The following is a 25,999-nucleotide window of genomic DNA, read 5'->3' as shown; positions in this document are numbered from 1 at the left end:
TGGGGTGCCCCATGATGTTGTTCAAAAGATCCCTAGAGCCACACAATCTTCTTACATCAAAGCTGTGAAGCTCCAATCCTTCATTTGAAATTAGGGGAAAATATCTTGGGATTGAAACAAAATCGAACAAGAGCGGATTAAGCAAAGTCTTACCATTGTTGAAGATATTGAAAAATATGGATGTGGTTATCTACTGGTGTTTGTTTTTTTTTTTTTTCGAAGAAATGCCCTCTCCCGAACCAAGTTATAAACAAATCTAATATTAACAGTAATATGGGTGTTTTCACTTCCTTACTCCATCGTTGTCTTCAAAAGGTTTTTTAGTGCTGTAAAAATCATAAGTACCGACCGACAAAACAAGCTCATAACGGAAACGGCACATGAGGTTCTTAAAACAAAATATGAAGCGGGCCTCAGAAAGTACCCAATGGATTCGTGGAGGCGAGCAGCTAGTGCTCAACGTAAAAAGAGTCAAGGCTTCAGCTACCATCGGAAAAAAGGAAGAAGGTGTTGAATCTGATTCTGACTAAAAGTCAATTTTTCTTGATTTTTATTGTCAATTTAACTGTATTCTGAGGCAACTGATGGATTTTTTAAATTGGTGTGACAAGCAGTGCGGTCTTATAACCCAAATTACCAAAAATAACCTTATAATATAAATATTTATTTATTTTCCCCACCATATCCACTGAGCTACTGACGCAACAAATTAAGTCCTCTGATTGATCATGCGTAGCAGAAAAAAGTATTGAATCTATTTCTGTTACTTAATCTATTTCGTCTTGCTGCACCCTATTACGAAAGGGAACACTGCCCAAGTATTGTGTTATATATGACCTTTTTTGTATTACTCAAAGTACATTTTAAGCATTTTTCTATCCTAAAGTATCATATTTTCAGTCACCTTTTGACAGATCCGTTGACAGATTACTTTTTCTTCTTTTTTTTTTTCAAACGATTTTTTTTAACATAATCACGACTCGATATAAAAACAAGTCAAAATGTGTTTAAAAAAAAATGATACTTGAAAAAGTGACTGGTTGGACATCATTAAGGACAATTCATCGCACCAATTCAAATAAAACTATGGTGTTTCAAAAATAGTAACAGAGACGAAAAAAATAATGGCAAAGAGAAACAAATCAATAAAATATATTTATATGGTCCAGAATAAAAAAATCTGGCACCGAAATCTATAAATCAAAACCGAACATAACTTGCAAATAAATACAAAGTATTGTTTTAAACCTCTAAAGAAAATATTTTGGTACAAGTAAAAGGTCTTGAGTTGCAAAATAAGTCGTCTTTAACAAATGCTATTAAAAGTCAGCATAACGAGGCTTTACTAGTGACTTGGAAATAAGTCAGAAAATGGGGAAACCTATAGAGATTTCGGTATTGAAAATCGGGATTTCTGAGGATTTTCCACTAGCCTTTTAGGGATTTCAAAAATATTGAAGGGGAAACACTGTGCAAAATACAAAAAGTTGTCAGCAATTGTTATCTTTCCTTAGATCTGCTTTTCCTCTCACTTCTGATTGATTTATTCTAAAATATTTCCTTGAAATTTTATACAAGCCATAAGGGATATTCTAATTAAAAGAACTTGAATTAAAACGAGGAAGTTGGGACATACTTCAGATTTATTATTACAATTCCATATTTTGTTTTGCAACCTTAATGAATTGGATATAGTGTATTCTTTGGAATTCTATTATTACAAGGTATAATATATGAAATGAAATGGTGCAATCTACTAATTTGACACCAACCGATAAGAGTGAGCGACTTCTCTCACCTATTTTGGAAATTATTCTCATCTAAGAAACTTAAAACTTAAACAAGGATCTGTAAACTTAAATTCAAGTAAAAAAAACTCAAGGAGAGAGTGAGAGAGATAGAGATAGAATGACAAGGTAAGAGAAAGAGATACAGGGTGGGTTGGTAAATAAAGGGCAAAGACCACTTATAAATGAGTAAAACAAGAAACATACGATTATAATCTGCAGGGACTTCGCACCATAGCCTTTAAAGCCTATTTTGGCAGGATCGAACGTAGCACTAGCATTCATTATACTATGAAGGGTTCTAAGAATGCAAGGAGGAACTCTGGGGATTCGTTTCACTTCCAAGATTGGTTTCACATTATAACTGGAGGCTACAATAGGGAAGTCCATCCAATAGTATTCAAGATATTCTTGCAGTCCAAAACAGCCCGCCAGAATAATATTAATCTCTGCAAGTTGCTGCAAATGAGGCCACCAAATCATTTTCAACTTCAGCTCTTCATAGAGAAAATGCAGTGCCAGAAGTAAATCTTCACAATTTCTTAGAGGAGCTGATATCTTATTCACTTGATATGGCTTTGAATTCAAATTTACTTCTCCAAATACACGGTCAAAATGCAATCCCGCTCTTGCAAGGACACATTTTCCAACAGTTTTTGTGTATTTACTCGATTTTAAATATTCCCAATCAAAATCACTTCCACTGTCTGAATATCGAGTTCTTTTTTCCTCTAATTCTGGAGTTATTGAGTCTCCACTTGACAAACACTTGGTACATTTCATTCCCGTATATTGCAAAAACAGTTTAAAAAATAAGTCCCATTCATCATAAGGGCTTAAGTCACTAGAGCCAGGTGAATTTCGATTGGTGTACCACTTAGAAATGAAATGAAGGTAATTTTCATACTCCGTAGCTGGCGTAGAGTCAGAAGTTACTTCGAAGATTTTCATTATAAGTGGATGTTTTGCTATTGATGGCAAACGAACCCTGAACATTTCTCCTAAAAAAAAAAAACAGACGAGTGATGGGGTTAATGACATAAAGAGTTGCTTACAAAACTCAGAAGAGAAGGAAATTTTATTAAAAGAATAAGAGAAAAACTTAAAACTAATTTGTATTTGGACCAGTTTTCATTCGGTTTATGGGACGAGCTTCTAAGCACTTTAATAAAACTAACTCCCACGACATATAATTTTCGACAATATTATAAATTTGAGCTGAGCAGGGTTTTTGTGGAGACGGTAGCCTTCCTTACGTATAAATAGGATAAATTGATAATCATTTTGTATTTTAATCTTTTATTTTTGGGGATGGGGGAGCTCGTTTTTCTTATTTTAATCATTGGTGAAACAGTCCATCCGTGATAATAATTTAATAATCCATTTAATAGAACTCCCTATTATATTGGAACTTCGTACAATAGAAAAATATCGTAATAATAGAACTCCCACGACCGACTTAAAAATCCTTATACGCTGCTGTCAAGAAATAGGCCATCTTGACCTAATAGGTCAAGAAAGACCTATTCACAATGATAATTTTGTAACACGAGATTCAGCTAATGCTAGAACTTGGTTTTAACCAATAATAGAAGGCAGATTCTACTGTCCGCAAAGATCAGTGACAAAGCAGAGTAATACTATTGTTTTCAATCCTGATTTTGAGGATTGTAGCCAACAATTTTCTTTTTTTAATGATCTAATTGGCTAGTTCCAACTTGTTCAGATAGAAAATTTTCACTATCAAACTTCCTAATTGAACTTTTGAATCATTATTCAAGACTACCACTTAGATACTCCCTGGCCTTCATAAGCTACAAAAGCTCTTCCCAATAGAGAATTGTTTTTTGCTCCATTTGTCCATGTCATTTTTCCTTTTAATCCTTTTGCTTCTTTTGTATTGTTTCCTCTTGTTTAATACATTTAGTTTTTGTTTCTTTCCTTTTATACAATTGAAGACTGACAACAAAGCTCTCTAATTGTTTTGAGACTTAACAAATTCACAAATATAGCTTAGGTTTTGGCTCAACCCATTTCAGGATATTAGTGAACCCTTCATAGGGAATAGACTTAAAATTAGCTGTTTCTCCAAACTAGGCTTAGGCTCAATCTCAGTATGAGTTAATTTTTATTATGAACAGGCCTTAGGTATGACCGTTTAAACTTTTCAAGTCCCAGCAGCAAATAGACGTGGAACTAAATATTTACCAAACTATGGTTAGGCTGAACATCAGCATAACTAAGTTTTCATTGCAAATAGGCCTTAGCTAAGACAACTTAAATTTTTCGAGTTTAGCAGCAAAACCAACATAAAAATAAAATTTCGACAAAATATTTGTCTTTATTTTTCAATGTATTCAAAATACCGCTTAAGGTACACCTCGATACTTATTATTAAAGCATCGCAGGACAACTATTGTGTCCGAAACACCAAATCCTATTGAGACTAAAAAAAATATACATTTTGAAATTGATCACCAACTCTCTCACCACAATATCCGTAGCATCCCCTGAGAAGACTGCATTGCATGGGATTACTTGCTCTAGTCTTTCTCATTGTCAAACATTGTTGCTTTTTCTGCCTCTGGTGATTATCTCCGTATCATTTTGTCAGACTTTTTTTTCACAAGTCAGCCTCTTTGTACTTTAATCAGTCCTGTTCTGAGGCGAGATACCTGAGGGCGAAATACCTCTGGGAAAAAAACAAATATAAAACAATGCCGAAACATAAGGAAATGAGAACGATTTTAGCTCTGTTCTTTTTTTTAGATTTTCCAATAAAACTCGAGTTTAGAACTAAACTGAAACAGGCCCGTCTGTAATCCAATCCATAGATAGGGAGGGGTTTTTCCAGAATCTTGTCATCCCCAAATATACCACAAGGGGTGTAATGCATTGATGAAACTTGAAGGACAGAAAAAGTTAGTATCCCTGTTGCGCTTTGTAGGTGTCCAAATATAATTTGACCTATGTAGGAGGGGGGATTAATTCCTATCCCCAGGACATCTATAAGCAGTCATAAAATCTCACCCACAATTGGTGGGAAGTAAGGCCTACTTTCATAATAATGCATTTTAGGAGCCCTGACCTTATGCACCCTCTGTAGAGAAGAACGAGAGAAAGGGGTTTTGTTCCACGCAGTTAAAGTTTAGGAAATTATACCTTTGAGCAGGACACTCCCGTCACAGCCTTCAGAGCAAGGGTTATAAGTTGTGCCCTGGGGGCATATAAGTTTTTATTGAAATCTTTATCGTAGAAACTTGAAAAAGGTCTCATTTGGTTTGAAATTGAAAGGGTTAGTGCCCTTTTTAATAGTCAAAACTAAGTTTAGTATAACTAACCCCCCTCCCACGCCCAACTTTTCCCCAAGCAAATCCAATCAAAACGATAAGTTAGTCATATAATTCAACATAGTGTAAAGTTTTTGAAATTAGGTCTTTAAGGATGACAACCCATCCCCCCCCACAACCCTCAGGTTAAGGGTTTTAGGTTATGCCCTGAAAGCATGTAAGGTTTTTATTGAAAGCGATGTTGTAAAAACATCCAAAAGGGCTCATAAAATTGAAAGGGCTATTGCCCTTTTAATAGTCGAAAGTGATTGAAGGGCAACTAACCCCCCTCTCACACCCACCATTTCCCCAAACACATCCAATCAAAATTTTGATATATCCATTTTGTTCAACGTATTCGAAAGTTCTCGAAATAAGGTCTTTTAAGATGATACCCCATCAGAGCTTTCAGTGCAAGGGTTGTAAGTTATGCCCTGGGGGCATATAAGGTTTATATAGAAAGTTGTTGGGTAAATTTCAAAAGGGGCTCATTTGATTGGAAATTGAAATTGCCCTTTTTAATAGTCGAAAGTGATTGAAGGGTAACTAACCCCCCTCTCACACCCACCATTTCCCCAAACACATCCAATCAAAATTTTGATATATCCATTTTGTTCAACGTATTCGAAAGTTCTCGAAATAAGGTCTTTTAAGATGATAACCCCATCAGAGCTTTCAGTGCAAGGGTTGTAAGTTATGCCCTGGGGGCATAAAAGGTTTATATAGAAAGTTGTTGGGTAAATTTCAAAAGGGGCTCATTTGATTGGAAATTGAAATTGCCCTTTTTAATAGTCGAAAGTGATTGAAGGGAAACTAACCCCCCTCACACACCCACCATTTCCCCAAACACATCCAATCAAAATTTTGATATATCCATTTTGTTCAACGTATTCGAAAGTTCTCGAAATAAGGTCTTTTAAGATGATAACCCCATCAGAGCTTTCAGTGCAAGGGTTGTAAGTTATGCCCTGGGGGCATATAAGGTTTATATAGAAAGTTGTTGGGTAAATTTCAAAAGGGGCTCATTTGATTGGAAATTGAAATTGCCCTTTTTAATAGTCGAAAGTGAGTGGAGAGTAATTAACCCCCCTCTTACGCCCTCCATATCCCCAAACACATTCAATCAAAGTTTAGAGATAGCCATTTTGTTCTGGAACAAAAGTTCCAGAACAAAATGTATTAAAAAAAGACAAATTAATGTGCATTGTCAGTTTAGTATACAAATACTGATATTTAGTAATCAAAATCTTAATATTATTTGATTTATTAAAGTTATAAAAGTAAAAACATTTAAATTTTTTTCAGTAAATTGCGAATTATGATCTAGCCTGGGGAAAGCGTAGGGGTTTTGAACCAAAATTATTTTAAATTCTGCTCGTTGTGAGTTTAACTCCCTTGTTTACTGTAATTTCTGCTTGTTTTGGGTTTCAATTATTTATCGATGCTGAATTGTGGTAGTTTCACGCTTGGTAGATTATTTGATTTTATTTTTGCTCATTTTTGTTTAATGGAGTTCTTTACTTTTCTTTGAAAAACTTATTTTGTGGAAAAAGTTTTTTTAATTAATACTAGGAAAAGAGCTGGCCAAAGAATACTTCCTTAGGTATTCCTGACAGCACAGGATGTTCTTTTGAAATAAACCCGTCACGGACATTGCACAATGAACATGGTTGAAGGAAGCCAGCATGCTCCTTATAAGGCAACCACCAGCTCCATAGGTTTTTAGCTTACAAAGAAGGCACCCAAGTCATACGTGATCAAAGGCTTTTAAAATGTCAAAGGAGAGATGAAGTGTACCATGCCTCGTGAGACAGGAGCTCAACCTACTCTTGGTACTACGCAATTCGACAGTCTAACGTGGACTCCTTTCTACGAAAACAGTATTGTGTGTCGACCAATAGCCGGTGTGACTCCAGGTATTGATAGTCTCGTTAATGACACCTTCATAAAGTTTTCCAACGCAGGACAGAAAATGACTGAAGGGGCGATAAGTTCGTACATCAGTAAGGTCACCATCTTTCTTTGACAAAGGGTCTATGTGAACAACTTTCTGGACTTTCGGAAATCATCCAGCTGCAAAGCATTTAATGAACAGAGAATTGAAAGGACCGGCGAGTTCAGAGGCATATTAGGTCCTGAAGCATTGCTGATATCCAGCTGACCTGGCATTCTAAACGCATACCTACTAGTTATATTTCTGCCGGTGATTTTTTCATCCGTTCGCTACAGAAAGGAGGAGGGGAGACTCCAGCTTTATCAAGTTGAGATTCATTTGCACAAGCTTTTGCAAGAGCATCCGTCTATTCCTGGCCATAAGGTATCATCACCCTTCCACATGAATCGATGGAATCGAGGTGGGGTTAGATGGGGGTAAAGCTAACTTGACAGTCCTCAACCTTAGCTTTGTAGGGCTACTTTTTAGTTTCCTTCAAACCGCGCTTGTAGTTGGCTCAAGCTTGACGTGTTATTCTAGAGGACTCGTTTCAAGCTCAAAAGAAAGCACCCCGATCTTCGTTCTGGTTTCGTCAAACACCATTTCTTGTGAGCCTTCTTTCTGATACTACTTGTCTTTCTACAACTGACACTGAACCACGGTTTATCTCAAGAAAACATTTGCATTGTCTTTGAAGGGACAAACTGGTCAATAGCCTATGTATTCACTTTTTCATAGAGTTACACAGCTTTAGTTATGTCTTTTTCTACAACATTTATCCCATGGCTTTGCCAATAAGCAGTTTCACAGATCATCCCAATATGTGCAGTGATGCCGCTTTATGATCTGCTCAAAATTTACCATGAGCAGATCATAGGACTTATGCCTAGTAGACCATAAGAAGGACTTAAGCTTAGCAGACCTATGCATACCGCTTCACTCATGGCTTTTCAGCAAGTGACCGTAATGGTCATTAAGGTCACATTGGATAATTATCCCAGCATTGGTGAATTTTTCTTCACAAATTCTAAGCAATCCTCCAGATGCTCAGTAATATTCATCTTTGGTGGGTTGTGCGCTGTACAAATAACAAAATATTTATTTGGTAGATTTACCTTACCCATAAGACCTCTTCATCGCTATGAATCTGAAGTGGCATAAAGGGATATTGTTTTTTAAATACAAGGCGACTCCCCCTCTACCAAAAGTCGAACTTCTCAGGTTTTTTTCAGCCTTAGTAAATTGTAGCAAGCAATACTGACCTCACTATCATTGACGCTAGAATTTAGGTTGATGTTCGACACGCATATGACAGAAGGGGATATCACATTTGTCATATGCTGACGGTGATCGAACTTGGGTTGGAGACCAGGCACATTGCAATGGGCCACAACAAACGTATCAGCAAGAATGGTCATGAGACGTGCACTTGGTCGCTTACTGGAAGTAAGTCCAATCCGAAGCTCTTTTCTTAGTTTGTAAATTGGATAGCCACCAGCTGCATGAGCAGTTAGCCCAAACAACGGACAGAAAAACTCCTTTAACAAACTTCTTGTAACACCATAAACTGAAGTCGGAAACCTTATACTTCACCTCAGCAAGGGTGGTGGTAACCCCAAAAAGGTGTAAAAGTCGGCTCCTCACGAAACAAACCACTCAAAAACCCTAGCGTGGAGGAACACCAACTCTCGGGTGGTTTTTCAGAACAACTCCCAGCATACTCTAAAATGAGTGTACTAGGTTTGGACCGCCCTTAGGGAATGAACATGGGCAACCCTTTCCATATTTACTCTTTCCTGTAAAACCAAGAAATTTGATCAATCCTCAAAGACCTTAAATAGCATTCTAAGAGTAAACAATTTCTTATCTGACATTTCCTTTACATTTATAAACAAAATGGAAACATATAAATACATATGTAACAGGTATTACTTTTAATTAGGATGGAGAAAAATAAACTATAAAAATAATATTTAAGCATCTTTTAGGTTTATTTTCCACTATAATGATGAAAAGTTTAACCCGTTACCTATATATCCACACATTTTCAATCTATTTTGAGCATTCTAATAATCTTTGGTTACGCCTTTCCGATCGCGGGCATGACAAATATATCTTAAAAGATGAAGAAAATTCTGAAAAGACAAAAGATAATTCGAAAGACCGAAAAGAACAAGATAGATTTTTAAGATATTAAGCAACTAAAACTGAACCCTAATTCATCTCCAGTAGATTTGGCCCTCACGAGCTTAACCACATCATCCCTTATACTGGAAACTTCACAAATGTAATTATAAAGTTAATTACCTTCGTTAACAACACATATGTGATTAATAACCTTAAGCTTTTCAACGCTTTTATTTAACTACGCCCGTTCAGAGAATCACATATTCGATTATTGAATCACCGAGAAATCAAAATAAATGTTTACGAGTAATGCAACGGCGTTCATTAAATGCACCTAACGCTATGTTTATTGGTCGTTTGAAGGAGAGGCAGGTGCGGTCTAAACAAAAAATTTACAACGAAGATTCATTTGTAAAAAATATGATTGCTAAAATGAAGTATGAAAAGATGTACTTTGATTTTCTTAAAGGTTTACCGAAAACTTAAAAGAGTGAACAAATACATTTTTCTTTATAATTTAATTAAAAGCAAAAAAGATTTCTCTTTCCTGCTACCTAGAAAAAAATTGAGAAAAGAGGAAACTAAGCTGAATCCAAACTCACCTCCCGTAAATTTGAGCGTCACCCTGTTAACTACACCATCCATTACAGTCGTAATTCGGTCGTTGCTAAGTGGTGATGTATATGGAACATTGAAGATGCTTTTGTTGACCGGGGTTGCAGAACCCACAGGCGACAACATGTTTACTGATTCATCAAGCTGTGATGGATGCTGTGGCATAGCCAAACTATTTCGTCTTAAATTAAGAAAGAAATGTACAAAAGTTAACAGCCTTTAAGCAAAGAGTCCTTTTTCACCAAGTAATATTTCTTTAAGATAAATTGAAAGAAAAACTCAGTGAAAAGGAAAGGGCAGTATTCAAATTTGAAATGGGGAGAAGTAAAGTCATATAATAAATTAAAGTTAAAACAAACAACTATATTTACCAGGATAATAGATCCATTTTAGGATTGATTTGTTACTTAGCACTATCAACTTAAAATTAAATCCACCTTCCCTACCAAAAGAAGAAAAAAAAAACAGAATAAGCTCAGCTAAGTTCAATTATTTAAATTTTAAAAAATGCAGTAATAAATGTACATATATATTATCAGATCTGATAAGTATATCCACACATAAATTTCGAATGAACCTGGTACAAGCCAAATCCGAACATATAGGAAACTGAATAGAATTGGGTCTTTGGCACAGGGCTCTTATAGGAATGGACTTATACGACCGAGTGTATCCCCTCATCTCTACAAAAAGAAAAAGAAAAAAAGAGAACAAACTAAACTAGGTTTAATCATCTAAAACCAAACAAATTGTACTTCTACATAAACTTTTAATAATTTTGGTAATCTATAAACACTGATTTTTTTTTTCTTTTTAAAAGTCCTTCATAGGTTTCAGTCCAGTATATTTTCTTAATGTGTTATTTGCTCTTATGTCCTTATCACTTTACTTTTTGAATCCGTTATTTGGAAAACGATTACAAAATAAATAGGGTATTCATTTTACAATATCAGGCATTTCTCCATGTATTGTAAAAAAAACTGATTGAAATAATGCTGACAAAAGAACAAAGAAAAAAACAAAAAGCAATACCCGAGGATAAGCCTGGTGTACCAGGGAACAGGGCCGTATCCAGGATTTTTGTTCAGGGGGGGTTTTACTAATTTTTGAATTTTTTTGGGGGGGGTTTACTAATTTTTGACTCAGTTTTCGACTAATTTTACTGATTTTTACCTAGGTTTTAATAATTTTCGACTTATTTTCGAGTCGGTCAAAAAATTTCGGGGGGGGGGTTCAAACCGGGTAACCCCCCCCCCCCTGGTTACGGCCGTGGCAGGGAACCGAACCTCGCTCGTTGAAGCGAACTTTAGAAATGCATACGGTGTCTGGTGTATTAAACTCTGTTGGTGCATGTTGGGGTTTCACCCCTGTTTCTTTTCTCTTTCAGATAAATGACCTGTTTTCGTTTCGTAATTACAATTGCTTAGATCTGTCTATAGTATAATTTTCAATGACAATTTAAAGTCTCGTTGCTAGGCTATAGTTGTTTTGCAATAAATAACCTTTCAAGATAAATCCTATTTTTGTCTTCTTGACCTGGGCCATTGAAAGATAATATTATTCAAAAGAAGCCAGGGATTTTAACTCTAATTTATTGGATTGGTCCCTGCCATTCTGGTTCCACCCCAATGCAAGTTTTCCTTTTATGAAAGTAGTGATTTTGGAGTTAGTTCGTTGATAGGCTTCAGAGTCTAAGCTATTATGTACTATTGTGAGTTTTGTCGGATTTGACATTGGAAAATATAAGTAAGCTATTTTCTACAGCAGTGTGAGATTATTTTTCCCAGGAAGCTAGGCAGGGTTAGATGAAGAGTTCGTGAGAAGTACTGACACTAGTATATCGACAGGGGGGCCATTTACCCTCTAATGAGATAGCTAGAGATATTAGGGGTGACCCAAGTGGTGGTACCCTTGCCTAGAGAGTTGGCCCGTTTGACCGTTCGATCACATTACCATACCATGGATCAGGATATTCCGTGATAGGGTGTTACTATACTCTGTATTTACGGTACAGTAGTGGTGGCCGCGAGCCAATCCATTACAATAGTTGGCGCCAGCGAGGCTTTCTCCTCCAATAAGTGGTGCAGCACCATTTTCCGTGCCAATATCTGGTGGCAGATGGCTTACCACATTAACAGTGCAAAAAAAAAACATCGATAAAGAATAATTCATATAAATTAGTAAATAACACAAAGAGTATTAAAATTATTTCTATCTTATTTAAATAAAATTTATTTCTTTGGTACCAAATTCTCCAATATTCGACAAAACATTAAGACTACAACTAATATGTTTCTATTAATATTCATAATAACATTTTTAATGCATGAGGCTATATTGCATAGAAAACTTTTTGCTTGGAAATCAACTTAAATTTCTGGTGTCGCTAAGCATGGATCACACTAAAGTCACAAAAGTTGATAAAAAAAAACAAGATTTACAAATTATCCATGAATGATAAAATTGGGCTCTTGACAAATTTTAACGTCGATAAAAAAAAAAGTCCAAAATACCTCTATTGCCTTTTGAATAGAACCTGAAATTCCAGCTGAATACCAAATTTTTTAATTAGATTGAACCTGTTTAAATTTAATATTTTGTATAAATTATTTTACGAATATATTAAGAAATATAGCTAATTACATAAATTTAGCTCGTTTTTATAAAACAATTTTATACAAAAAATACACTAAGAAACACGACACCTATTTAATAATTATACATGAAAATATGTATTGGAGTCCTAGGCCAAGCCTAGGACTCGAATTCAAGCTTTTGGTCTTAAAAAAAATAAAAAAAAGTCTGGTATGAAATAGAATAATGAGACACAGCATCTTATCCATAAGAAACAAAGTTCGTCTTTGCAAGAAACAAACATAAACAATAAACAAAGAAACAAACAAGAAACATGGGTTTAAATTCGTCTTTCCAACCAAAAACAAAAATAAACAATTGCAAATTTTTATACAGACACTTAAACAAAAATAGAAGAATAGTAATTAGCCACCGCTGGCATAGAATGTTTTACTTCCTCTCCCACAGCAGATTTAATCAAAGCTCTAGTCCTCTCCATCTGGATGGAGCCACAGATGACCAAAATCAATATATTAAGGCAAAAATAAAAAATATGAAATAGAACAGTATGGCTAGCCTGCGGCCCTTAAGTGGTTTAATATGATGAGAAATGAAACGAAATATTTTAAATAAGCACCTCGAACGAAAATAGAAGAGTAGTAATTAGTCATCTCTGGATTAGAATATTTTATTTCGTCACTCCTAAGAATTATTCTCAAAACTGTATTTGAATTTTCCTTTCGCAAAAAAACTGCGCATAGAATTCGATGTTTCCATACTTTTCATAGCAGATTTGATCAAAGCTCTAATCCTCTTCATTTGGATTGAACCCCCTAAAAAAGAATCTAGCAATGCCAAAATAAAAGAAATCCAATTGAGAAGGTCCAAATCCAATTTTTATTTTCCCCGTAATTTTTCCTGCAACGGAAATGAAAGCTGCAACTAATTGTACAAGACCGGTTTGAATCCTCAAAGAAATAAGCTTAGAACTGATCTTTCGATTTCTAAGCAATTTACCTGTTTTTTTGCATAGCTAACACAAAGAAAACTTACCTAGAAGAAGAAAGGCCTGGAGTCGATAGCAACCTATGTTCTCTACACGTTCCAAGTGTTAGATTCTGAAGACTTTTGATGGGTGGAGTTTCAACTGCCATTGACACGTCACTGTTGTCAATAACACTAGTTTTTAATCCTAAAATTATAGACAATATTGATTTTGGATACGTCAGAGGTAAAAATCTGCAGCGTTGGGACTGCAAGCAGCCTTTTTGGGCTGTCATTTCTATAGTATTGAGGTTTCCAGCACTTTTCTAGTGCAGCCATCTAGTGCTCCCGAGTCTTTGGCATAAGGGCTGCAAGTAGTCTCGTGCTGTAAACCTATAGCATCGACTCTGCAGGCCGCCATCTTTATTTAACCTCAGATATATTATCAGATTTGTTTATTGGACATATTCAATTTTCAACATATTCACATATTCAACATATCCACATATTCATTTTTTTTTTTAATTTAGCTTCAATTTTAGATGCATTTTTTATGTGTAAAATATGCATCTCAAGAAGTGAAGTTAGGTTAATCCTAATAAAATATACCTAAGTATGATAAAAATATAATACTTTGGAAACAAATTTGGGCTATATATTCGCACATTAGGAGGGTGGGGGTGGGAGTAAAGTAGACACATAATGTGTTAGCATAATGTGTTATTCTGATACTATGAAGTAAGAACTGTTTTCTGAATTCACACTGTCCAAATACTTTACCACCACCCCCCCCCCCCTAATGTGCAAATATATAGCCCAAATTATATATTACCCATCTATTCTGTCAATTCTCTTTGTGTTCTCTTACGCTAAGTTGAAAGAAATTAGCGAATTACAGTACAGAAACCGGTTTACAGTGCGTCAATGCATAAACAACTTGAGATGCAGGGGGTATATCATACAAGTACCGTTTTAGGCTAGTCAGCTTATACAAACATTTATGTTAAGTTATATGCTAAAACCAAAAAAAAAAAAAAAAATAGATATATTGACATAAAACCGACGACTATCAGTAGAACAAAAAATTTCCTTGTAAAGGATACAAAATTATATCAATAATTTTGGATACTGATAATTAGCATCTTTTAACTCTACTCCTGGCATATTTTCTCTTTTCTATTCTATATCACCCCATACATAAGACCTGAAGCGGTTCTCTAATACTTTTGCAACTTATTATGTGCTAACTTTTGCCACTGTACTTAACCGCTTACATTTTGATTTCATTAAATTATTTTGGACGTTCCCTTCTTACGCCAAGCTCAGACATGCCGGAAAAAGATCTCCTACCCAGTAAAAACAGTTCCTGGACCTGGAGTAACATTACTGCTTGCCTTTTTGAGAAGACAAAGGTCTTAATAAATGTATTAAAATGTATAAATGTATTATATAATTATATAAATGTACTAAGGGTTTGTTTTTCTATTATCTAAACAGTTTCTTTTTTGGAGAGAGAAAACGTTTCTAATAATAAAATATAAAAAAAATATGGCACTGGCTGTTGAAAGCCATCCAAGGGTAACAGGAAAACGTTTCTACAGTCAAAAACAAAATATTACTCCGTGATTTTTTTTTTTTAAGCTAAGATACGGTTATAGCAGCATGATAAATCATATTATTTATCACCTATTAAGGATGATAAATGTTTTGTTTTTTGCTGAGTTCTACTATAATCTATGGTGGCAACTATATCACAAATGCCAATACACAACTAGTCTTTCAAATAGTTTCGTCTTTAGATTGTGTGTGTCTGTTAAACATTTTTGTTGAATATTATTTAGTATTCTGTTTCACCAATCTGACTGTTATCATTAACGAGAACAAAAGGTCATTAAAAATGAACTTACAGCGCTAGCGATAACGTTATTTACAAAAGCAGTTCCTCGAATATTCAGATTTAGAAGCATTTAGTCCTGAACAAACAATGTCCAGAAATGTGAAAATAATCATAAAAATTAATTTATAACTTTTCAGAATGAAATGAAAGAATTAATTTTGAACTGTCTTTAATGTTGATATATTCATCCGCAAATATTTGTTCCTCAAAATAAAAACCTATATAAAAATAATAATAACTTTATCATTATATTAACATAATTTTGTAAAAACATCTTTTTCTTTTTCAAGAGCAGTATACTCTGATTGAAAAAGAACAATTATGAGGGGATTTCCTCAGTGATTGGAAAAATACCTACATACATTTTTATATTATTTGAAATTTATAAAGCATAGTAAAACAATAGAAATAATAATAAACTTGGTCATCGTAGTAATAAACCTACTAGAGAACGTAAAAATTTAATTCTCCGTCGTTGTACTGTACAAATTTGTTTCAAACAATACATAAAATGGAAATAATACTAAGCTTCTTCCAATTTCTCAAGAAACTGAAATTGGAATACTTCCCCCTCCCCCTCCTTAGATGTATTATCTTGCACCTATCTTGTTTATCATAGGCATGTCTTCAGTCAAGTACATATGACTTACTTGACTTAATGCTCTTGCTCAGCAGGGTCGCCAGCGTAAAGAGAACTGGTTGACATCGCTGTCAGTCTTCCCCAAGCAGCCCTGTCCAGGGCTAAGGATGGGGCCTCATTTGGGTCGATGTTGCGGTTTGAGGCATTGATTTATAACATCAGCCCATCTGATGCGCGACCTCCCTGGAGGACGTTTCCAGACAATTGAGGGATTGAAGTCGGATATGATCTTTGCAGGGGTAGTTGGCGGGAGGCGAAGTAAGTGGCCGTACCATCTTAGAGAACGAGCTTCTACTTGGGTGGAGAGGTTCGCTAACTTGAAGGTCTTCAGGATCTCAGTATTGTGGATCCTGTCATACCATTTGAAGCCTTTAACACGACGCAGGTGTCTAGTTTGCATGGCATCGACTTTTTTTAGTGGTGTCTGGAATATCGGCCATATCTCAGAAGGGTACAGCATGATGCTTGAGACTGTGGCATTGAAAATGCGGGCTTTTTTAAGGCAACTAATTTACGACTCGAGGAAGACCGCTCTTAGGAGCCGTCCGAATACAGACTTTGCCTTGGCTGATCTTGCTGAAATTTTGGCGTCAATCGTGCTATTTGATGATATAATTGATCCTAGATAAGAAAACTACCATACCACGTTTAACATTTAAGGGTGATACCGATGCAGTCTTTTCTATGGGCATGATCTTCGTTTTCTTCCAGTTGATTTGCAGTCCATCTCCGGAGGCAGTGGAAGAGAGTGTCTCGAGTGTAGACTTAAGTTGGTCAAGATTTTCACTAAGAACGGCTACATCGTCGGCAAAGTCAACATCAGACAAAGTTCTCCCGGCATAAATTATGCCAAAAGGGTAGACACGGCGTGTATCTCGTTCAAAATGTGGTCGATGACGCAGTTAAACAGCTCAGGTGCAGTAGCGCGTCCTTGCCATACACCATTTTTGATGGGGAAGGAAGAAGAAAGCTTCCCGTTAACAAGGACGGCCCTTTCTGTGCTGCTGTAGAGTTCTTTAAAGAGGCTGACTATCTTTCTTGGTAGGCCCGCAGCTTTCAAGATTAGCCAAAGGGACTGCCTGTCAACAGTGTCGAAGGCAGAACGAAAGTAAATGAAATCTATGTAAGCTTTCTTGTTGAATTCCAGTGTCGTCTCAACGATCTGTCTGACCGTATGAATCTGTTTGCTTGTCGATCTTCCTAGCATGAATCCGGCTTGTTGGGGGAGGCGCAAAGCATGAAGGAAACTAATTACACGTTTCAACAGGAGCATTTCAAAGAGCTTTCCAGGAACAGAGAGTAGGGGGATACCACGGTAGTTGCTGCAATCCGTCTTGCTGCCCTTGCGCTTAAACACTAGCACGATGATGCCTTTCTTTTAGTCTGACAGTATAACTTCAGTGCGCCAGATTACGCTGAACACTATCTCCAACCAAATCATTGCAGGACCGTCCGTAATGAGTAGCTCTGGAGTGATGCCACAGGTGCCAGCTGCTTTATTGATTTTCAGTTTCCTCACTGCCGATTTGATCTCCTCAGGAGAAAATTCGGCGCTGTCGGGGGCAGGGGTAGCTTCTGCAGCAGCGGCAACAAGCCCTGGAACAATGCAGTCGGGCGGATCTGAGTTTAGCAGCTTATTAAAGTGTTTCTCCCAGAAACCAACACATTGAGACTAATCGTATATAGTTTCTCCATTCGCTGCTTTTGGGCTTGCGGACGTCATGGCATGTTGGTCAGTCAGCTCGCGCAGGATCTTGAATGTTGCGCCAATGTCTTTCTTTTGGGCAGCTTGCTCGAGCTCATCGGCTTTACCCACAATGAAGTCTTTCTTGTCCCTGTGAAGCAAGGAGTTGCGTAGTTTGTTGAGCTGTCTGTAGAGTGCAATATCTCCTCGTAATCTTGCTCGCCGTTTCTGCTCAATTATTTCAAACGTTTGGTTGCTAATCCACTCTTTCTTCTTTCCCGGCTTCGATCCCACTACTTCGGTAGCTGCTCTGAGAACATTGTCTTTGAAAGTGGTCCATGCTGACACTGGGTTTGGGTTGAAGGTCCATTCTGGACCTTCATGGTCCAGCATGGACCATGCTGGTCCATGCTGACATTGGGTTGAAGTTAGAGACTTCAACCCAATACCGCTCGCGAACCGAGGGACCTTGCTTCAGTCGAGGAGTGTCTATACTCTTGGTGGATGAGGAGTTACTCTTATTGGCCCTCAGCTGGAATTTTATCCTTGCAGAGACGAGACGATGGTCGGTATTGCCGAGCTCGACACCTTTGTATGAGCGGCAGTTCTGAAGAGACGAAAACCAGCGTCGTCGACCAATGATGTAGTCAAGCATCTTTCTTGTCTTGCCATCATTGCTGTACCATGTGTGCTTCGCAATGTCTTTTCTCAAAAACCAGGTATTTATGACTGATAGAGCGTGGGTGATGCAGCAATTGAGCAGCCGCTCCCCATTATCATTCAGATCGTCAACTGTCACAGGTCCAACTGTCAAGTACATATGCCATAATTTACTTTTGGGTAGGCTGATTGGCATAAATTGTAAAAAAGTCTATAAATTAGAAGGATAGTACACAAAACTGTATGCAAAATATCGAAATTCTGATAAAGGATATTTGATTATTTGGATAAACGGGCTCAAAGTTCCTTGAAGGTCCTTAATTTCCAAGAAAAAAATTCAATTATACGTCACCTAAGCCATTTCTGCTCAGAGAGAAGAGGAGAGGACTTTCCCCCTGAGATCTGTCTGAAGGAACCCCCCTCCCCCAGTAAAATTGAAACACAGTTGCAAAAAAATATACTTTTTAGTGATTTAACCCCTGCTCGTTCCCTAAAGGTCCATTGTGTCCCCGCCCATGATCTAAACTATTATAATACAAAAAATTAAACATGGCAAACCAGGTCTACAGCTTTTAGAGTAGATTAGACCTTTTTCAGTTGTTCTTTTACGTAAACATGATTTCCAATAGTACTACAATATTGCTTTTCATCACTCATTACTACCATTACTACTACTAACAACTAGCTACAGCTCTAGGCCTCCTGAGGCCAACGCTGCTGGGCCTGCTACTCCTCCAGCCCAATCTATTCAACACCGTATCCTCCTTTTCCATGAAATAACCAATTTTCTTTAGATCCTCCTTTATGACTCCTTTCCTGTCGATTTTGGGACTGCCGGTTTTTTGTTTTGACCCAGATGAATGGCCAAAAAGAACTTGCTCATAAAATTTACGTGTTGGTTCAACATCAAAGGGGTTTCTAAAAAAAAATTGGTCGAAAAAAAGTGGAAATGTTTGGTCAAATATGCTTGAGAACTAAGGTTAAAATCTTTTTAATCTTTCCAAAAAAACTCGCTAATCACTCCTTTTTTAACTAAGTTTTTTTTAAATTGTCTTATTCATTTTTTCTTCTTTTTTTCTACTGGGATAGTTTTCTTCGGAAACTAAATTTCTTTTTCGTCAAAATATATTATATTCTAAATTCAATTGTAATAAGGCAAGATGTCAAGTCATTGAAGCTGTTTTCAACATGACATGTAGTAATAATATGACATGACATGCCATGTAGCATTCACTTACAAAGAATTTCATATAATAACAGTGTCATGTAATGTAATGTAATGACATTACATTACATTACTCGTATCCACATCCAAACAATTTATTAAACCAGGCCTCACTGACTTTGCATTTACAACTGTATTGAAAATATATTGAAAACAGGCGGAATCTTTTAATAAAAAGGTGAAAAAAAGAAAGCCTTTTAATACAAAAAAATGATTTCAGAAATATCAAATATAAAAAATAAATCCAAAAATTTCGGCTTCACATCCAGAAACCTTTATCAACAGAAAAAAAAAACTAGCCTAAACCTTTTCTACGGTACCCAAACGACACTCTACGATACGCACTTCTTTGCGATATCCACAAAGCAAAGAGACTGACAAGAAAACTTGTAAAGTCTGATAGCATATGAGCTGCATCTGTTATTATAGCCAAACTGTTTGCTAAATAGTCCCCAATTCCTCGCCCAACCTAAAAAAAGAAACTATTTCCCCTAAGTTTAGAAAAAGACTTTTTACACTAAAGATACCCGTATTATAGACTATGTCATTTGGCAGGTTAAGGTTTTTTCCTCTTGCGGCACAAGTTTTCTCCTCTTGCGCGGAGGAAGAACGCAGCAACGACTAGCACACTCCCACTCTTACATCAACGGTTGACAGCACGTAGCTGGTATTATTTCTTCATCCAATACCATTTCATTGTGGGGGGGGGATAGGTTTTGTCAGTTTTACAGACAACTTCTACTACTACTAAAAACTCCCCGCAGCACCAAGCCACCTGAGGCCAACACAGCTACGCACGCTCCTATTGAACCACATTTTGTATAGCCTATCATAGGCAGTGCGAAACCGCTGCCTAAGTAAAGAACGATGTGGGCACAATGTTTTTTTTATTTTTCCTCCATACCCGGGCACTTCGTATCGAAGGAGTTGTAGAAACTTCGAAAAGGGATTGATCAATTAGAAATTGGAGTGGCTAGTGCCCTTTTTAGTAGTCGAAAGTGATTGGAGGGCAACTAGCCCCCCCCCCCCCCACGCCCATCACTCCCCCAAACACATCAAATCAAAATTTTGAGATAGCCATTTTGTTCAGTGTAGTGGATTTCCAGATAGAATATATGCTATTTAGGAGAACACTCCCCCCCCCCAACCCTCGGGACAAGAGTTTTAAGTAATGCCTTGGGGGCATATAAGCACGATGTTGGCACAAAGTATCATTTATTTTTATTTTTCTTTTAGAGCAGGGCACTTCCTATCAAAGAAGTTATCGTAGAAACTTCGGAAAGGGCTCATTCAATTGGAAATCGAAACGCCAAGTGCCCTTTTTAATAATAAAAATTTAATGGAAGGGGATCAAAGCCCCTTTCATGCCCACCCTTTCCCGAAACGCATCCGATTGAAATTTTCAGATACGCACTTTATTCTGTGTAATTGATTTCCAGATAGAAATTATGTTTTTGAGGAGGACACTCCCCACAGCCTTCAGGACAAGGGTTGTAAGTTATGCCCTGGGAGCATATAAGGTTTTTATAGATGGTGTTGTCGTAAAACTTCAAAAAAGAGCTCATTCAATTGGAAATTGAAAGGGATAGTGCCTTTTTTAATAGTAGAAAGTGTTTGGTGGGCAACTACCCCCCCCCCCCCCACGCTCATCATTCCCCCAAACACATCCAATCAAAATTTACAGATAGTCATTTTGTTCAGCGTAGTTGATTTCCAGATAGAAATTATTTTTTTGAGGAGGACACTTCTCCACAGCCTTCAGGGCAAGGGTTGTAAGTTAAGCCCTGGGGGCATATAAGTTTTTATAGAAAGTGTTGTCGTAGAAACTTCAAAAAGTACTAATTTGATTGAAAATTCAAAGGGCTAGTCCCCTTTCTAATAGTCAAAATTGATTGGAGGGCACCTAACCCCCCTCTCATGCCATCCATTTCCCAAAGCAAATCACATCCGCATTTTGAGATTGCCATTTTATTCGGCGTAGTTTTAATTTCTGGAAATTAGGTCTTTGAGGATGACCACCCCATCACATCCCTCAGGAAAAGGGTTGTCAGTTATGCCCTGGGGGTACATAAAGTTTTTATAGAGCGCGTTGTCGTAGAAACTTCAAAAAAGGTTCATTCGATTTGGAATTCAAAGGGCTCGTGCCCTTTTTAATAGTCGAAAGTCATTGGAAGGCAACTAACACCCCTTCCACGCCCATCATTTCCCCGAACACATCCAATCATTTTGATATAGCCATTTTGTTCCACACTGTTAAAGTTCAGGAAATTATACCTTTGAGCAGGATAATCCCCCTACAGTCTTCAGGGTAAGGGTTAAAAGTTATGCCCTGGGGGCATATAAGTTTATTGAAATCTTTATCGTAGAAACTTGAAAAAGGGCTTATTCGATTGGAAATTCAAAGGTCTAGTGCCCCTTTTAATAGTCGAAAGTGATTTGAGGGCAACTAACCCCCATCTCTCGCCCATATTTTCCCCAAACACACCTAATCAAAATTTTAGATAGCCAATTTGTTCAGTGTTGTGGATTTACAGATAGAAATAATGTTTTTCAGGAGGACACTCCCCCACAGCCCTCAGGGCAAGGGTGGTAAGTTATGCCCTGGGGGAATATAAGGTTTTTATAGAACGAGTCGTCGTAGAAACTTCAAAAAGGGCTCATTCAATTGGAAAATGAAATGGCTAGTGCCCTTTTTAATAGTCGAAAGTGATTGGAAGGCAACTAACACCGCTTCCACGCCCACCATTTCGCCGAACATATCCAATCAAACTTTTTAGATAGCCATTTTGTTCCACGAAGTTTGAAGTTCAAGAAATTATACCTTTGTGCAGAACACTCCCCCACAGTACCCTGGGCAAGGGTTATAAGTTATGCACTAGGGGCATATAAGGTTTTATTGAAATCTTTGTCTTAGAAACTTGAAAAAGGGCTCATTCGATTGGAAATTCAAAGGGCTAGTGCCCTTTTTAATAGTAGAAAGTGATTTGAGGGCAACTAACCTTCCTCTCACGCCCACCTTTTCCTCAAACACATCCAATCAAAATTTTTAGATAGCCATTTTATTCAACGTAGCTGAAAGTTTTGGAAATTAGGTCTTTAAGGATGACAACCCATACCCTCCCCCCACAACCCTCAGGGCAAGGGTTGCAAGTTATGACCTGGGAGCATGTAAGGTTTTTATAGAAAGCGATGTTGTAAAAACATCAAAAAGGGCTCATTCAATTGAAAACTGAAAGGGCTAGTGCCCTTTTAACAGCCGAAAGTGATTGAAGGGCAACTAACCCCCCTCTCACGCCCATCATTTCCACAAGCACATCCAATCAAAATTTTGAGATATTCATTTTGTTCAACGTAGTCGAAAGTTCTGGAAATTAGGTCTTTTAGGATAATAACCCTATCAGAGCCCTAATTTGCACTTTACTGAAAAAAAATACAAATGAATGTGCATTGTCAGTTTAATATACACATACTGATATTTAGTAATCAAAATGTTAATATTATTTGATTTGTTAAAGTTATAAATGTAAAAACATTTATATTTTTTTCAGTAAAGTGCAAATTATATTCTGGCCTTGGGAAGGCATAGGGGTTTTGAGCCCAACTTATGTTAATTTCTGCTCGTTATGAGTTTGACTCGGTTATTTATTGTAATTTCTGTTCGTTTTGGGTTTCATTTATTTATCGGTGCTGGTCCATGAAAGTTTCACGCTTGGTAGATTATTTGATTTTATTTTTGCTCATTTTTTGTTTAATGGAGTTCTTTACTTTTCTCTGAAAAACTTATTTTGTGGAAAAAGTTTTTTTAATTAATTCTTTGAAATACGGTCAGTCAGCCGGGTACCCAGAACAATCCTTAAGCAATTTCTCTGGAAAACATCTAGCAAATCTTCATCCGCTTTTCGGAGAGTCCATGCTTCAGAGCCATATTTGACCACTGTCATCACTGTAGCTTCTAATATTCTAATCTTGTTTGCAGACTTATCTTCCTATCCTTCCAAACTTTTTTCAACTGTGAAAAAACACCCTGAGCCTTGGATATTCTACTTTTAACATCTTCACTGATCCCATCTTCTTTACTAATAATACTACCAAGGTAAGTGAAGCTGCCCACCTGATCAATCTTTTCATTACCCAACGTCACCTTTTCATCTTCACTTATTCCTAGCCTTCCTAGCCTTAGTGACTCAGTCTTCTTAACATTAATTTTCAAACCAATTCTAACACCCTGACCTCGCAAACTTAAACAACTAAAAAACAACGAATGGTTTGTGGGTTATGAAAGTATCTACGCGTAACTATCGCTGCTTAAAAAATATGAAATTATGCTTGTTACCCCATAACAAGAATATATATATATATATATATATATATATATATATATATATATATATATATATATATATATATATATATATATATATATATATATATATATTTAATCGTTCAGCGTTTTCATTCAGCGTTCATCGGGTGAACATCGTCAAAAAACAAGTGAAATACACGGTGATAAAACTTGCTGCTTTAATTGGACAACGATAAAGGACTTATTTGTGAACAATTTTGTATTCATTGGATACAAAATTTTTTTGTATCCAATTTAATGTAATTGGGTAGATAAATTTAAATGTATTGGGTAGAAAATTGGGTATGTTTTTTAGCAATGATGCAATGACTTGTTGATTGCAATAGTGGCTGTTGATTGAAATTTATAATAAAGATTGAAATTTGGAATTAAGAGTAAGAAAAGACTTGTAACCATGGGTGCCCATAAGGGGGGGGCTGGGGGGGCCGCCCTCCCCCTGGCTGAATGATGCTGCCTTATTTTTATATTTTTGCTCTGAGATTTCTATTATATAGCATTAAAAATGTCAATTAAACGAGGTTTGCCCCCCTCCACTGGAATTCAGCTTATGGGCGCCCATGGTTATAACAGTATTAGTAAAAACTATTTAATCTACGGCTGTTGTTTCTTTAAGATTATTGCTACTATTCATTCTTAATTAATTAATTTTCCCTTGAAATGTCCATTGAAAGAGGAGCGAGCGCTCAGTTCTTAGACGAAATTAATTTCAAGTTGGACCTAATGCCTCGCTTGACTGAGACATTGGAAAAGACGCTTCCTGAAGTACTAACTAAAGTTACTGCAATTGAAAGCCAATTAGCTGCCATAAATCAGAAATCCGCAAGAAATGCACGAGCTAATGAAGGGAAATCGAGGTATTGAGAAAGTATTGAGCATCGAGCATCGAAAGAATCAAGGTATTGAGAAAGATAATGAAAAGGGAAATCGAGGTATTGAGAAAGTATTTAAGCGCAGCTAGTCAACGCTCAGATGCTTTAGACGAAGAACTTAGAAGGTCAAATATAGTACCCTATAACTTTCCTCCCATTAATACGGCAGCGAATACTCTGAAAGAAGAAGTTCTTAAGACTCTTAATAAGTGCCTACCCAATTTAGGCCTTTCCCGCTGGGACGTGAAAGGTGTGTTTAGAATTCGTTCTGTCCAGTGGTATAAAAACTAAATTGAGTTGAAATTCGTGGGGTTATTTTGAGATCTAACCCTCTGTTGAAGAGAAGAGGGATATCGGCATCCCCAGGTTATACCCAAATGCAAAGGGAAGCGAGCAAGCATTTGAAGTTGGTCTTAAATGATGCCCTTTCTAAGCGCCAACAAACAAGGCTGAGGGGAGACAAATTATTTATAGACGGCAAAATGTTTATTTTCGACTTCTCCTCCAAGTGCGTGACAGAGGTAGTGTCCATCGGGGAAAACGTTAAGCCAAACTGGCAGAATAGAGAAACGTTATCGAAAAGAAATAGTACGGTTGAATCAGTGGCTGAAAAAATGGACTTTTTCGAGGCTTGTGAGTCAGTATCAGAAAATTCTGAGAGCGATACCCAGACGGTGGTGGGGTCCAATATCAAAGATTCTTCACCTAAAAGCTCCAAAAGCGCATCAAGGTCTATTAAAAAAAGTAGAAAATCTCCCAGAGCTACGAATAAATATGAAAAAAGAGTAAGAAAAATAAGTGAAACCACTAGTCCAGAAGACAAGAACCGTGGTAACATTCGTAATGTTGTGAGAAGAGAAGTTAACTATAAAGGTCCATCAAAGGGCCCTACTGCTGCATATACTAGTGATTACTATCGACTTTCTTTCCCACATAGAGAAGATCCCGTCTCACCGTATCCCCTACCAGTAAATGATGTTTTATTGCCAAGTGAACAGGGACACTACGGTCATGTCCACCCTTTGCGTATAGTTACATGGAATATCCAAGGTCTAAAAAATAAGAAAGACCATATATTACAAGATTTACATGATGTGGTTGTTATTGCTTTAATTGAGACGTGGCACAGTGAAGATTCAGTGTCAACTTTCAGAGGTTACTCAGTACAAAAAGTTACTAGTAAAGCGGCTGGAAATATGAGATATTTTAGTGTTAATTAAGCAAGGTTATTTACAAAATTATTTACGTATTCCTAGCAATTCTGAAAACATTGTATGGGTTCGAATTCCTCTTACAAAGGGCAAAAGATTGA

The 25,999-nt window shown here is 36.8% G+C and overlaps 1 protein-coding gene across 1 annotated transcript in view; it reads right to left on the bottom strand.

Moving 5' to 3' along the window:
* shtd (anaphase promoting complex subunit 1) overlaps window positions 1-25,999 on the bottom strand; it is a 220,066-nt gene that overhangs the window by 133,401 nt on the left and 60,666 nt on the right. The window contains exons 11-13 of the mRNA XM_089090505.1: window positions 13,419-13,557; window positions 9,779-9,972; window positions 1,995-2,788 (exon numbers count right to left, since the gene is read on the bottom strand). Coding sequence (XP_088946631.1) covers window positions 1,995-2,788; window positions 9,779-9,972; window positions 13,419-13,557 — 1,127 coding nt within the window. The remainder of the gene's footprint in view (window positions 1-1,994; window positions 2,789-9,778; window positions 9,973-13,418; window positions 13,558-25,999) is intronic.

Source organism: Artemia sp. Qi Xiang Cuo, chromosome 6 (genome assembly GCF_049724085.1).
Source record: "Artemia sp. Qi Xiang Cuo chromosome 6, ASM4972408v1, whole genome shotgun sequence".
Classification (NCBI taxonomy): Eukaryota; Metazoa; Arthropoda; class Branchiopoda; order Anostraca; family Artemiidae; genus Artemia; species Artemia sp. Qi Xiang Cuo.
Note: the sequence above shows the minus strand (reverse complement) of the source record. Positions and strands in the feature narration are given on the sequence as shown.